This window comes from Quercus robur, chromosome 4 (genome assembly GCF_932294415.1).
Source record: "Quercus robur chromosome 4, dhQueRobu3.1, whole genome shotgun sequence".
In the NCBI taxonomy this organism is placed as follows: Eukaryota; Viridiplantae; Streptophyta; class Magnoliopsida; order Fagales; family Fagaceae; genus Quercus; species Quercus robur.
Genome location: NC_065537.1, coordinates 23,356,246 through 23,369,235, shown reverse-complemented (window position 1 = coordinate 23,369,235; position 12,990 = coordinate 23,356,246). Strand labels below are relative to the sequence as shown.

Here is a 12,990-nt window from a genome sequence, read left to right as displayed (position 1 = left end):
AGATGATTTCATATTCAGATAAACCAAAAAGCACATAAATGCAATTTTCATTTATAACCATATTATTACAATTGTTATAAGTCCAATAGGCTTAGGCCCATGGTTAATTTTTACTTGTATAGCAAATGCATTGTGTGTCTTTGTCTACCCATATATAAGGGAGACTATTGTATTTTGTTACATGCAGTTTGATACGTAGTGTTTCAGGCTTTTATACAATAAACACAGTCGTGTAAATATTACAACTTACATAAAATACCAAATCATTACAATGCACACACACACTTGTCTATCGTAGCATTTTAATGCAAGATCACCGCACATGCACGAGCACCCGCAAGTGCGCTCTCACGCATATTATAACTATAATAGTGTTTTTAATACGACCAAAAGAACAAGAACCATTTCAAAACATAGGACAGAGGTTAAGGATTAAATGTGCAATATAAGCTTAACAAGAATAACTTTATCTTGTACAACTTCAGTACCATCATTCAAAAGCCAATTACTAAATGAAATTAGTGGCCTTGGAAGGAAGATCAACACTTCAACAAAAGCATCAATATACATATGAAATGTTACATTTGTTATGAATTCAAATCTTCTTTTGACAACTGATATTTTCTATTCTAGAGTTTATGTAGAATAATGTGAGCACCATATTGTGGTTGAAGGGTTATAACTGGGAGCGGAGCATGAGCATAGGATGAGGACAGCTCAAAGGAGAAGCGTTGTAGAATCATTGACAGAACCATTTTTGCTTCTATCATAGAAAAATGTTGTCCAATGCATATTCGAGGACCCCAGCCGAATGGGAAAAATGAAACTTGACCCCTTGTAGCTTTTGAAACTCCTTCAGCAAACCTATCTGGATTGAAGTCCTTTGCATCATCACCCCAAAGTTCACGGTCCTGATGAACAAGGATTGCCGGTAAGGAGACTTGAACTCCAGCTGGTAAAATCAAATTTCCGAGTTTCGTTTCCTTGTGAACAATTCGAGTTAGGAGAATTACTGGTGGATATAGTCTTAAAACCTCATACAAAATCATGGTCACCTGTGACATGGAATATATATATATATATATATATATATTTTGTAAGAATTAGAAAGTCATGTGCATACCAGACTCATTTAATAAAATATTTGATAGAAGTAATGCCCATGCAAAAAAACTGACTTCAATGATGTTTTTTTTTTTTTTTTTTTTTTAAAAAATTCGTCCAAGTCAATGGTTGAATATTTGAATTACTCATTTGGGTACTTGTTACAATAATTTTGCTTACGTTTCTTTACCTTCACAAAACACAGAAAACGCACAAGAAACATTGCAAAACATGGAAAATGCACAAGAAACATATAGGGTCAAACTTGATTGAAAACCTCAAAATCTTTGGGGGCTTAATTGTAATCCAATTTTCTAATCTGTTATCACATCACTACAAAATTGCGGTGGTACAATTTCCTCAATCAGATAAATAGGTTCATATACAATAAACAAGAATCCTGTAAGAAAGAAAAGGAACAACAAAAAGTAGATTTGATGTTAATCTTCATATATATGATTTCAGATTGGGACCTGCATGGTGTAATCAGTCTAACTTCAGCCCCATCACATGAAAATCAATTCTATATCGTTATATTCTATATATATTTCAATCAATAACTTTTGTTGTTATCCATGATACTGGATTAATTTGAAGAATGTCTAGGTCCCTTTTATTTTTTTCTGGTCTCCTAAAGCTGGATAATAGGTACTACTTGTTCTAGATCTCCACGTTTATAATTATGAATTTAAAAGAAACGTATGATCTATTATTTCTACGAAGCAATTCAATGTAAACTAATCAAAAGAACTTACAACTTTGAGGTGATTTAGCCCATCAAATTCTGGTTTGTTTTTACCAAAGACATGTAGGACTTCTTCTCTTGCTCGCGCTTGCCAACTTGGATATCTACTCAGAATTACCATTGTCCAAACAAGCAGAACTGAGGTTGTCTCTTGCCCCGCAAAATAAAATATCTTACATTCCTCAATTACATCTTGGAGATTCATTCCAACGTTCTTGTCGTTCCCATGTTCTTCAATTTCTTTAAAGTTGGACTCTAGAAGTATGCCTAGTAAGTCATCAGTTCTAGCTCCACCTGCTTTTATTGCCTTCTCTCTTTTGTTGATGATGCCTTTAAGTGAATCTTGTATTTCTTTGTCAATTTCTTTCATCCTCTTGTTTATTTTTGTTGGCAGAAACCTACGCGCGAACCATTCATGCAAACATGAGATAAGAATAAAGTGAATTACCTCCCTCACTAAAAGGAGGAAAAAGTGAATTACATCAAATTGAATAATCTATTCTTAGGCTGAGAAGAGTATGAATATATAACGATTTAACTTATTTATTTCATGTACAAGAACCTTATTTATAAACACACACACACAAATATATATATATATATATATATCTATAGATATTTATTTATTTATTTATGCTCAATAACACTCTTAATTTTAGTATATATTTATGTAAATTAGTATATTTAAATTTGATTCTTTTGATAAATGAACCTAAGTCTATAAGAAAAACTTGATTATTAATTATTAGCAGATATTGAAATGTTTTGGTTTACCTCCAACCTGGAATGTAAACAGACCGTACAGTTGTCATTACAAGCTCAGCTTGTTCTTTTTGGAGTTCAAAAATCCTTCTTCCTTCATCATAGCTACTCCCAAAGGCTGTTCGAGAAATCACATCCCTTGTTAAAGTTTGGAGATAAGGCCATACATCTAACTCAATTGATCCCTCTTCAGACACCAAACTTTCCCATTTGCACATCATGTCATTGCAACACTGATAAAATGCTGCTGACATATTCTACAGAAAACAACATGAAAAAATTACAAGGATTGTACTTAGTAGGCACATGTACATACAAAAATTACATGAATGTAATTTGGTTCACATGATGGTATTGATTTCAATTTTCTTCTTAACAAATGAGGCTTGGGTCTTAAAACTTAGTAGTTATTTGTTTGAAACTTTAAAACTTATTTGTTATTTGGATGTAATGAACTTATTTGTTATTTGCCATTTGGATGTAAATGTAATGACTAATGAACTTATTTATTTGGTTTTGTTGAAAGTTTATTATGTTAAGGATGATTGTTTTTAAATGTTATTATATTAAATTCTTTAAAAAGATGTTATATACTTATATACTTGTATTTTTTTAAAAGGAAACATATTTATTACTATTGGTTTTTTAGTTTTGGTATATTAAAAAATTATTAATTATTCATATAATTTAAATAAATAATAATTAAATTATTTATGATGTCACCGGTTCGACCATCGGTTGGATCCCAGTCCGACCATAAAACCGGTAATTAGCTCTTTTTCGGTTCTTTTACCATACCGGTTTTTAAAACCATGGAAAAAACATTTCAAGTATATTCTAGCAAAACCTATAGCCAAATGTCAGTGCGAACTGTTGTTTGTACTTAGTAGGCACAAGTGCATACGAGCACAAACTTAATCTTGGGTGTGCTTAATTTTTTTGAGAATCCACAATCTTGGGTATTAGATGTAACTAATTGAAGCATATAAATGCTATATTTGCACATATTTCTACTTTAAGTTTTGTTCTGATGGAATCCACATCCTGCAAAAGATGGTCTTAGAATTGAGAAAAAGTTTTAAAAATTTTTGAGAAAAGATAAATATTCGTGACCTAGAATATTTTCATTAACATTTTAATCATTAGTTTCACTTCAAACACCATTGTTGAATATAAAGTGATAGAAACGAACAGGAAACAAGTGACAAGAATAAAGTAACCTTCAACTTCTCAAGATGGAATGCTGGATTAATAATCTTTCTGTGTGTTGCCCATTTCTCACCCTCATAATTTGGAAGTCCGGTTGCTAGCAACTTGGCAAGTGGATTTGCATTTGGCTTTTGAAAGTCATGTATCTTGGAGAAGATTTCTTTTAATTGTTCAGGATTCAAAATGTTCACCCTGGGTGTGGGGCCCATCCATATAAAAGAATTCTTACCTGCATATTTGCTTTTGTTAGTATAGAACAGGTTTAGTACATCTAAAGTTCAAAGTATGGTTGTTGACATAAGGAGACAGATAAGGCAGGAAGATATCAATTAACACACGCACACACCCCACTGAATTACAGCATTTCTTTGGGATTTCATAATGTGAGTTATAATTACATTAGGTCTTGGAGGTTTCAAAATATTTGAGATTTGAGTATACTGTTTGTCCTTCCAAGTTTAGCAGTGATTTTTAGTCGACAAAGTTTAAAATGATCTTTTATTTAGCCCAGTAACACATCATCACTTCATTACATATATTAAGGACTAAAAGCGATTAATTTAAGTTTAGGAACTAAAATCAATCACATGAAATTTTTTAGAGACTAAAATCAATCGCTTTAAATTTGTTAGAGACTAAAAGCGATTACTTCAAATAAATAAAGTGCTTGTAGCCTAAAATCTAGGAAGTACCATTGTATTTTGCCATGGCTACATAAATTATAATAACAAGAAAAGTGATTAATTGCACACAAAGTAGTAAAATTAATAAAAAGATTGTCAGAAAAGTCATGACTTCAACAGTAGGAAGGAATGGTTCTATCTTCGAAAGTCAAGTTGCACTTGATATTTTCTGATTACCAAGCCAAAAAAAAGAAATCACAAAATTCTAGTGACTTAAGCATGATACCTCATTAAACTTGAAAATTATGAAAGGAGAGGTAAAGCAAGTTTAATTTCAACCAGACAGAGGCGGAACAAAATAGTCTCTCTCTGTTGTTGGGATAGCATCATGAAAAGATATTTATGGCAGTACAACAAGAGACTATCATTACGTTCAATAAAATTGTATGTGCTTTGAATTTTGACATGTCTCAATCAAATATTGTTTCAATTCTTCCGGTATTTCTTTAGGAGAAACACCAAGACAGTTGTTTCTACTATCAAAACTAATATTCAAACTAGTCAAGAGCCTTGTTGCTTAGCAATATAGCCTACTCTTCTTTATTAAGAGAACCAGGGTTCAAATATCTCATTTTCCCTGGTATTGGAACTATTGAATTGTCAAAAGAAAGCTAATATTCAAAGCAATGCACAAAAGGATGTAACCTAGATTTTCTAACTGCATAGTGGAGTGGGAAATTATGGAGCTAACATGAGAATTAGATACATTGGGTGTACACATGTGAGTGAAGTCTCATATTGAAAAATAATTACAAAAATGAGTATTTAACATAGCATAGTTAGGTCTAAACTCATAGGTCATATATATTATATAAATCCCTCAATTCAAGTCTTTTTAAGATATTATCTCCCCCAACAAGATATCTTGTGCCTCATTTGGGAATTAGGCATGGTCATCTCCTTATAGGTATCTAAGTCACTGGTTAGGTTAGGTTAGGAAAATTATTGTGTACTCCCGGAATATCATAAATGCGTACTCCCTTTTCTCACATGAATGGTGGGTCCCACTAATTTAATTCATGGTGGGACCCACCATTCATGTGATAAGGGAGAGTACGCATTTATGATACTCCGGAAGTACCTAATAATTTTCCGGTTAGGGTTTAGGGGTTTGATTCTCATGAAAAACTTTACAAAAAATGTCTATGAATCCTTTTTTTTTTTCTTTTTCTTTTTTTTTTCACCTAAAAAAAAAAAGGATAAAAGAGAGGTTGAAATGATTCAAAAAAAATTTTTTTGATAGACATTTAAAATTACTTTAATTTAAATAAATAATGAAACTTCGCTGAGAGTAAAAACTCAAAAGTTTAAGTTAGTAAAACAAAAATTGCAGTCCACTCCCAAGCCCCCAAAAAAAGCAGGGGAAAAAGTAGCTGTTGAAACAAGATTATTTTTCAGGTATTAAAAGTTACCAGATGGAAGGACAGTCTAAAATTAAGTTTTCATGTGCCAAAATTATTGATAAATGATTATTAAAATTTATTTGATTTAAATAAATAATGGGAAAAAAAAAATAGTGTAACACACCTATTTACAGTATTGAGTACTTGGGTTGTGCTTGGGTTGAATTTGGTAAAGCCCATTAAGGAGTAAAGCTTAAGAGTATTACTATATGCATAAAAAAAAATAGCCCTTTAGAACCAAAATATTTTGTGCCACAAATTTAAGGGGGCAGATTATAATTAATGATGTGGCATGATAAAAAAAAAAAAGTGAGTTCACGTGGAAAGTAAAGTTAAGGGTCTAAAATAACTCCTCTCACAAGCATTCACCTAACAATACAGAAGCAATAAGTGCAAAAAATTTGAAAATCCTTCTATCTCAATTTATTTATTCTTCATTCTATTTTGCAATGTCTCAAAATATTATCCTATTTTTAAAATTAAAAATCATTAATGTACTAATATTTTTATTATGCCCATATTTTATTTTCAAAATCATTTTTGATAAATTTATTTAAAGATAATTTTGAAAGTTTATACATTTTTATACAACAGACAATAAATAATCCCTCCTAAAAAAGTTAAAAAGTTGAATTTTCAAAACACGCCAAACACATTAGAAGAGGGAGTACATATTTTCTATACTTGTAACAATTTCCAAAGCTTAAAGTTGGTTGAAGTTATCCGGTGGATGCATGATTTATGACCGACCTCATTTAATGGTCACTAGCCTACGAAAAAAAAATAGATGAATGAGTGCGTGCTTAATCATTGAGGCCCACCAAATATGGACACTAGCCTACGACTCAACGGGAGGATTAGAGAAAGCAGAGGAAAAGGAAGCTAAGTTAGGGGATGATAGCCTAGGAATCCAATCAACTCAACCTGACATGAAGATGGCAATGCAGTGGGAAAAAACTGATGCGGACAAGACTATGCCTCCCTTTAAATTCAATCTGGCGCCAAACAAAATTCCCACTCAACCCGGTTTGGAGGAGGTGATATCTGAGAGCGAAATGGGCCCTATGGCAATGAGCTTTGAAGAAAATGTGGGCTGGGTTGCTGAAAAAATGGGCCCAATATCCAAGCATTGGAAAAGGTTGGCAAGAGAGATTAAGTCTGATGCTCCAAAGAAAAATAAAAGCCCAACAAAACAAAAAAGGGAGTGCCCAACACCATTAATAGAGTTAGACCCAAATGCTCTGGAACTGAAACGGAGAAAGGGGAAAAATAAACTTGTTGTCTCAGAAGATGAAAACACAATGGATGGCGGTGTGGCGGTGGCTGCGAGGCAGCACCGCCGAGCCAAATGACGCTCTTAGCTTGGAACTGCCGGGGCTTAGGGTCAAACCTGGCGGTTCGAATCCTCACCGACGAAGTGAAGGCAACTGACCCAACGTTGGTCTTTCTAGCAGAAACAAAGGCTGGCGTCAATCGAATAAAAGGTGTGCAACGTAAACTTAATTATACTCAGGGGATTACTGTTCCCAGTGACGGAAGAAGCGGCGGCTTGGCTTTATTGTGGAAGGAAGGTACTATGATTGATTTTAAGAGCTGCTCGAATTCGCATATTGATGTGGTTGTCCGTGAGTCACCATCCTCTGAGCCATGGCGTGTCACTGGCTTCTATGGTCATCCGGAAACCAATAAAAGGAACATCTCTTGGCACTTACTCGATTCACTTAGTATACAATGCAATTTGCCTTGGGTGGTTTTGGGAGATTTTAATGAGATTCTATATTCTAATGAGAAGTTGGGTGGTACTGTGAGAGAGGCAAAACAAATGGCGGATTTCAGGGATTGTTTGAATAGATGCGGCTTAATTGATCTTGGTTTTATTGGGCAGAAATACACATGGTGTAACGGACGTTTTGGGGGAGATAGGACCAAACTTAGGCTAGACAGGGCTGTAGCCAATGAGGGGTGGATGCTGAGATTCCCGGATGCAAGAGTGTTTCACTCTTCGATGTCTATATCGGATCATTGCCTCATTAAGTTAAGCTTGAAAAGGGATCAGATTAGGAGACCTCAAAAAAAGAGGTTTATGTTTGAAGCCATGTGGACGAGAGATACTAGATGCCGGGAAGTTGTGGAGTCATCGTGGGACTTTGGGGGGAATTTGACTAATGCTCATCTGGTTGATAGATTGAGGAATTGTAAGGAAAGGTTAAAAAGTTGGAATTGGAGAGAATTTGGCAATGTGAACCAATTACTGAGGCAAAAGAGAGAACAGCTCCAACACTTGGAATCTATGAACAACCTTCACGAAAAGGCAGAGGAAACTCAGCAGCTAAAATGGGAGATTAATGAAATATTGACAAGGGAGGAAATAATGTGGAACCAAAGGTCTAGGACTATGTGGATGAAGTGGGGGGATCGAAACACAAAATTTTTCCATGCCACTGCAAGTCAGAGACGTAAAAGAAACGGTATTGTGGGGCTGATGGACTCGGATGGGAGATGGCAGGTTGACCCAGGAAACATTGAGGGCATCATTCTGGAGTATTTTGGTTCCATTTTCAAGTCAAACGAGCCTGTTGATTTTGAAGCAAGCCTAAGTGCTATCCAGCCCAAAGTGACCCCGGTAATGAATGCAACGTTGACAGCCAACTTCAGAGCAGAGGAGGTTTGGAATGCACTTCAGCAAATGCACCCTACTAAGTCACCTGGCCCAGACGGTATGTCCCCAATTTTTTATCAAAAATACTGGGATGTAGTTGGTACAAATGTCATTGATTGTGTGTTGCATACTCTTAATACGGGGGTGATGCCCCCTGGTCTGAATGAAACTTTTATTTGTCTCATCCCTAAAGTTAAGTCCCCCCAAAAAATTTCTGAATTTCGCCCTATTAGCTTATGCAATGTTAGCTATAAGATAATTTCCAAGGTGCTAGCTAATCGGCTAAAGAAAATTCTTGCCGAGGTTATTAATGAATCTCAGAGTGCTTTTGTTCCAGGGAGGCAAATAACGGACAATGTCCTTGTGGCGTTTGAAACGATGCACTGTATCAATGGAAAGAGGAAAGGCAAGGAGGCTCTGATGGCATTGAAGCTCGATATGAGCAAAGCATATGATAGGGTGGAATGGCGGTACCTGGAGGTGATTATGCGAAAATTGGGTTTTAATGAGAGATGGATTTCTCTGGTGCTGATGTGTATTAGTACAGTTTCTTACTCAGTGCTAATTAATGGGGAAGCAAAAGGAAACATTGTTCCTTCAAGAGGGCTTCGACAAGGGGATCCAATTTCTCCGTATTTGTTCTTGTTGTGTGCGGAGGGATTGTCTGCAATGCTAAGAAAGGAGGAAGAGCATGGAAACATTCGGGGAATCTCAGTTTGCAGAGGAGCGCCCCAAATATCCCATCTATTCTTTGCGGACGACAGTATTGTCTTTTGTAGGGCAAATGTAGAGGAGGGTAGAAGAATCCTTAAAGTCTTGGAGGATTATGAGGGTGAGTCGGGGCAAAAACTAAATAAGGACAAAACTTCCTTATTTTTCAGCAAGAACACAAAGAGGGAGGTGCAAGAACAAATTAAGCAGATTTTTGGGGCCCAAATCATCCAACATCATGAAAAGTATCTCGGTTTGCCACCACTAGTGGGAAAGGGAAAGCGGAAGGCTTTTAACCGCATTAAGGATCAAGTGGGCAAGAAAATAGCGGGATGGAAAGGGAAATTGCTATCAAGTGCCGGAAGGGAGATCTTAATCAAAGCCGTCGCCCAAGCCACCCCCACATACACGATGAGTTGTTTCAAGTTGCCGGATTCACTTTGTAGGGAGTTAAATTCTATGATGAGCAGCTTTTGGTGGGGGCAGAAAGATAAGGAGAGAAAACTGGCGTGGATAGCATGGGAGAAGCTCTGTATTCCCAAAGAAGAAGGGGGCATGGGTTTTAGAGATTTAAGAGCTTTCAACCTTGCTCTTCTCGCAAAGCAAGGATGGAGAATCCAACAGAATTCTAACTCCTTAGTGCACCGGGTATTCAAAGCAAGATATTTTGCGGATAGGCCTTTTAAGGAGGCTGTACTAGGAAAACGCCCATCATATGCTTGGCGTAGCATTTTTGCAGCGAAGGATGTTGTGCTTTCAGGATCAAGGTGGGTGGTTGGGAATGGTGAGCAAATTGATATTTGGAAGGATAGGTGGTTGCCCACTCCGGATTCCTTCAAAGTTATTAGCCCGAGGATCAGCTTGGAATCATGCAAGGTTGCCTGGCTGCTGGATAAGGAGACTAGATCGTGGGATATAAGCAAAGTAAGAAGCTCTTTCCTCCCTCATGAAGCCGATACAATCCTTGGAATTTCCATCAGTCCGCGCTTGTTGAAGGACTCTTTAATTTGGGCATGGACAGCCAATGGGAGGTTTTCAGTTAAAAGTGCATACAAGGTTGCTCAAAAATGCTTGAAGGTGAGTGGCCACAATGCGAATGCAGGAAGTGCCTCAAAAAGTGATAAGATGAGATCCTTATGGAATTTGATTTGGAAGTTAAAATGCCCAAACAAAATAAAGCAATTTATGTGGAGATCCTGTAGAGACATACTTCCAACAAAACATCGATTGAGAGCTAAGGGAATTCTCATTGAGGATGACTGTGAACAGTGTGGGATGTGTGAATCTGTGGGGCATGTCTTATGGGGGTGTAAGGTGGCTGCTGATGTTTGGGGTGCTTCAAGACTTAAGCTCCCTGCAATACCCAACCAGACACAAGTGTTCCTTGATTTAGTGTGGGAAATTAGAGAGAGGAAACCCGATATTGACTGGGAGACTTTTGCAGTCACAGCTTGGAGCATATGGAATCACAGAAATGCTCTCAAACATGGGGGGCAATGTAAAGATGCAGGCCGAATTATAAAAGACGTAGCAGAATATATAAAGGAATTTAGGCAGGAAAATCTCTGCCTGAAAGAGCCTTCTAAATTACCAAAGTCTCATTGGTCTCCTCCTAGGTGTGGCTGGTATAAAATAAACGTGGATGGGGCTGTTTTTAAGGAGTCTGGAAGTTGCGGAGTGGGGGTGGTCATAAGGAATGAAGAGGGGCTGTTGATGGGTGCAATGAGCAAGCGGGTGGAGCTGCCGCTGAAGGCTTTGGAGGCAGAGGCTTTGGCTGTACAGGAAGGTATCCAATTAGCAGGGGAGTTGGGCTTAAGGGATATCATAATTGAAGGGGATTCTCAAGTAGTCATAAAAGCTCTGCAGAATTTTGAGTCTTGCCCGTGGCCTGTGCAGAAAGTTGTTGAGGGATCTTTGCATAGTCTTAGTTATTTTAAGGCGTGGTCTGCTTCTCATGTTCGTAGGTGTGGAAATGAAGCAGCTCATTTGATGGCTAAAATGGCCAAAACTCTATCAACGTGTAAGATTTTGGTGGAAGACATTCCACCTAATATTGTTGACCAAGTGCTCAAAGATGTAACAAACATGTTCTCTGTTTCGGTCAATTGAAAAGTTATCCAAGTTTCTTATCAAAAAAAAAAAAAAAAAAACGGGAGGATTAGAGAATATAGTCTGAAAAAGGAAACCATTATTGATTTTGGCATGATTCATTGCGGCCCACCAAATATGGACACTAGCCTACGACTCAATGGGAGGATTAGATAATATAGTCTGAAAAAGGAAACCATTATTGATTTTGGGATCATTTAAAATAATGACAACATTTTCCATTAAATTCAAATACATAAGCGGATTGCATTTATTTGTCATTCCCAGAAAAATATCTACTTAAACCATTATTGATTTTGGGATCTTTTAAAATAATGACAAAATTTTCCATTAATTTCAAATACATAAGCGGATTGCATTTATTTCTCATTCCCCAAAAAAAATCTACTTATACTTGTTGTAATGCCAATCTAGACAAGTATTTAAATTTAATTTAAAAAACATAATATATTGCAAATTAAAAACAATATCCAAGTTTTTCCTTTCAGAAAAAATAAGAATCCATTGATGAATTCAGGTGTGCTACAGTATCTAAGTTTATCAATATATGAGCATCTCCAGCAATTCTTGATTTTTTTTTTTTTTTTTTTTTTTGGTGTTTCCTCTCCAAAAATAGCCTTAGAGAGCCGACTGGGGATGCTCTAAAGAGATGTAAGCTGCAAGAACTAAAATTGCTGTCTAAGTTTGAAAATCAAAGCACAAAATCCTTTTTCAAATCAGAAACAAGAGAGTTATTGTAGACATACCATAATTTGAGACAACTTGATGGACGAAAGGGAAGACACGCGGTGCAATGTCAAGGGTGAAGTTGATGGGTTTAGACTTGGCTTGACTTATCATCTTAGAGCTCTCCTTCAAGTCTCCAAACAAAAGCCTGTAGGAGTTGCCTTTAAGACCTTGCTCCCTTAAGCACCTCTCTAGCTTTTTTGGCCTTAGCCACACCCAATTCACCACTCTCCATGCCCATGTTATTACTACCACAATTGAAACTATGGAAACTGCAGTTCTAAGCAATGATATTTCCATGTTTTGAGATAAGAGCGAGCGAGTGACTGAGAGAGTATAAAATGAATTAGATGGGCTCCTTTTAGTAGTTCTTGTTTTGATGGTAAAGATGCTACGTGTTTAACATTGAGGCCTCCCCTTACTGTCTTAGCCAAAACTTGTTCTGTGGAGTGAGTCTAGACACACCCGCAGGTCACCAGTCATATCTTCTCACTGCAGAAATAAACAAAGTGGAGTATTGTTGTTGGAAATATGAGGAATAAATTGGTGGACAACCAGAATATGTCATTTACACAGACACTATAGGGAAAAAAAAGTAAAAATAAGTAAATTACTAATTTGGTCCTACAAGGCTACAACTATTGCTAAAAAAAAGAAAAAGAAAAATATTGCTAAAATACGTACAATTGGTTCATGTTAGAGCATTAGGAGTCGATGCAATGCAACAAATCGCAATTTCAACACAAAGATGGGGCTAAAGGCACCTAAAACTATCTTAATTCTTACATCAAGCTCAACATAATGTCTAAAAAATTTATTGATGAATAGTACCATAATACACTTCTATATTGAGATACTTTTCATCAACTCAAGTTCTAT

At 36.3% G+C, this 12,990-nt stretch overlaps 1 protein-coding gene across 1 annotated transcript; it reads right to left on the bottom strand.

The window, feature by feature from the left end:
* Positions 1-421: 421 nt before the first annotated feature.
* On the bottom strand, positions 422-12,519 carry LOC126720900 (cytochrome P450 CYP72A219-like). Its single transcript, XM_050423747.1, has 5 exons — positions 12,132-12,519; positions 3,832-4,049; positions 2,624-2,868; positions 1,860-2,247; positions 422-1,055 (listed from the first exon to the last, which is right to left on the bottom strand). The coding sequence occupies exons 1-5, from the start codon at positions 12,409-12,411 to the stop codon at positions 630-632; spliced, it is 1,557 nt and encodes a 518-aa protein (XP_050279704.1). The 5' UTR covers positions 12,412-12,519; the 3' UTR covers positions 422-629.
* Between the last annotated feature and the right edge of the window lie 471 nt (positions 12,520-12,990).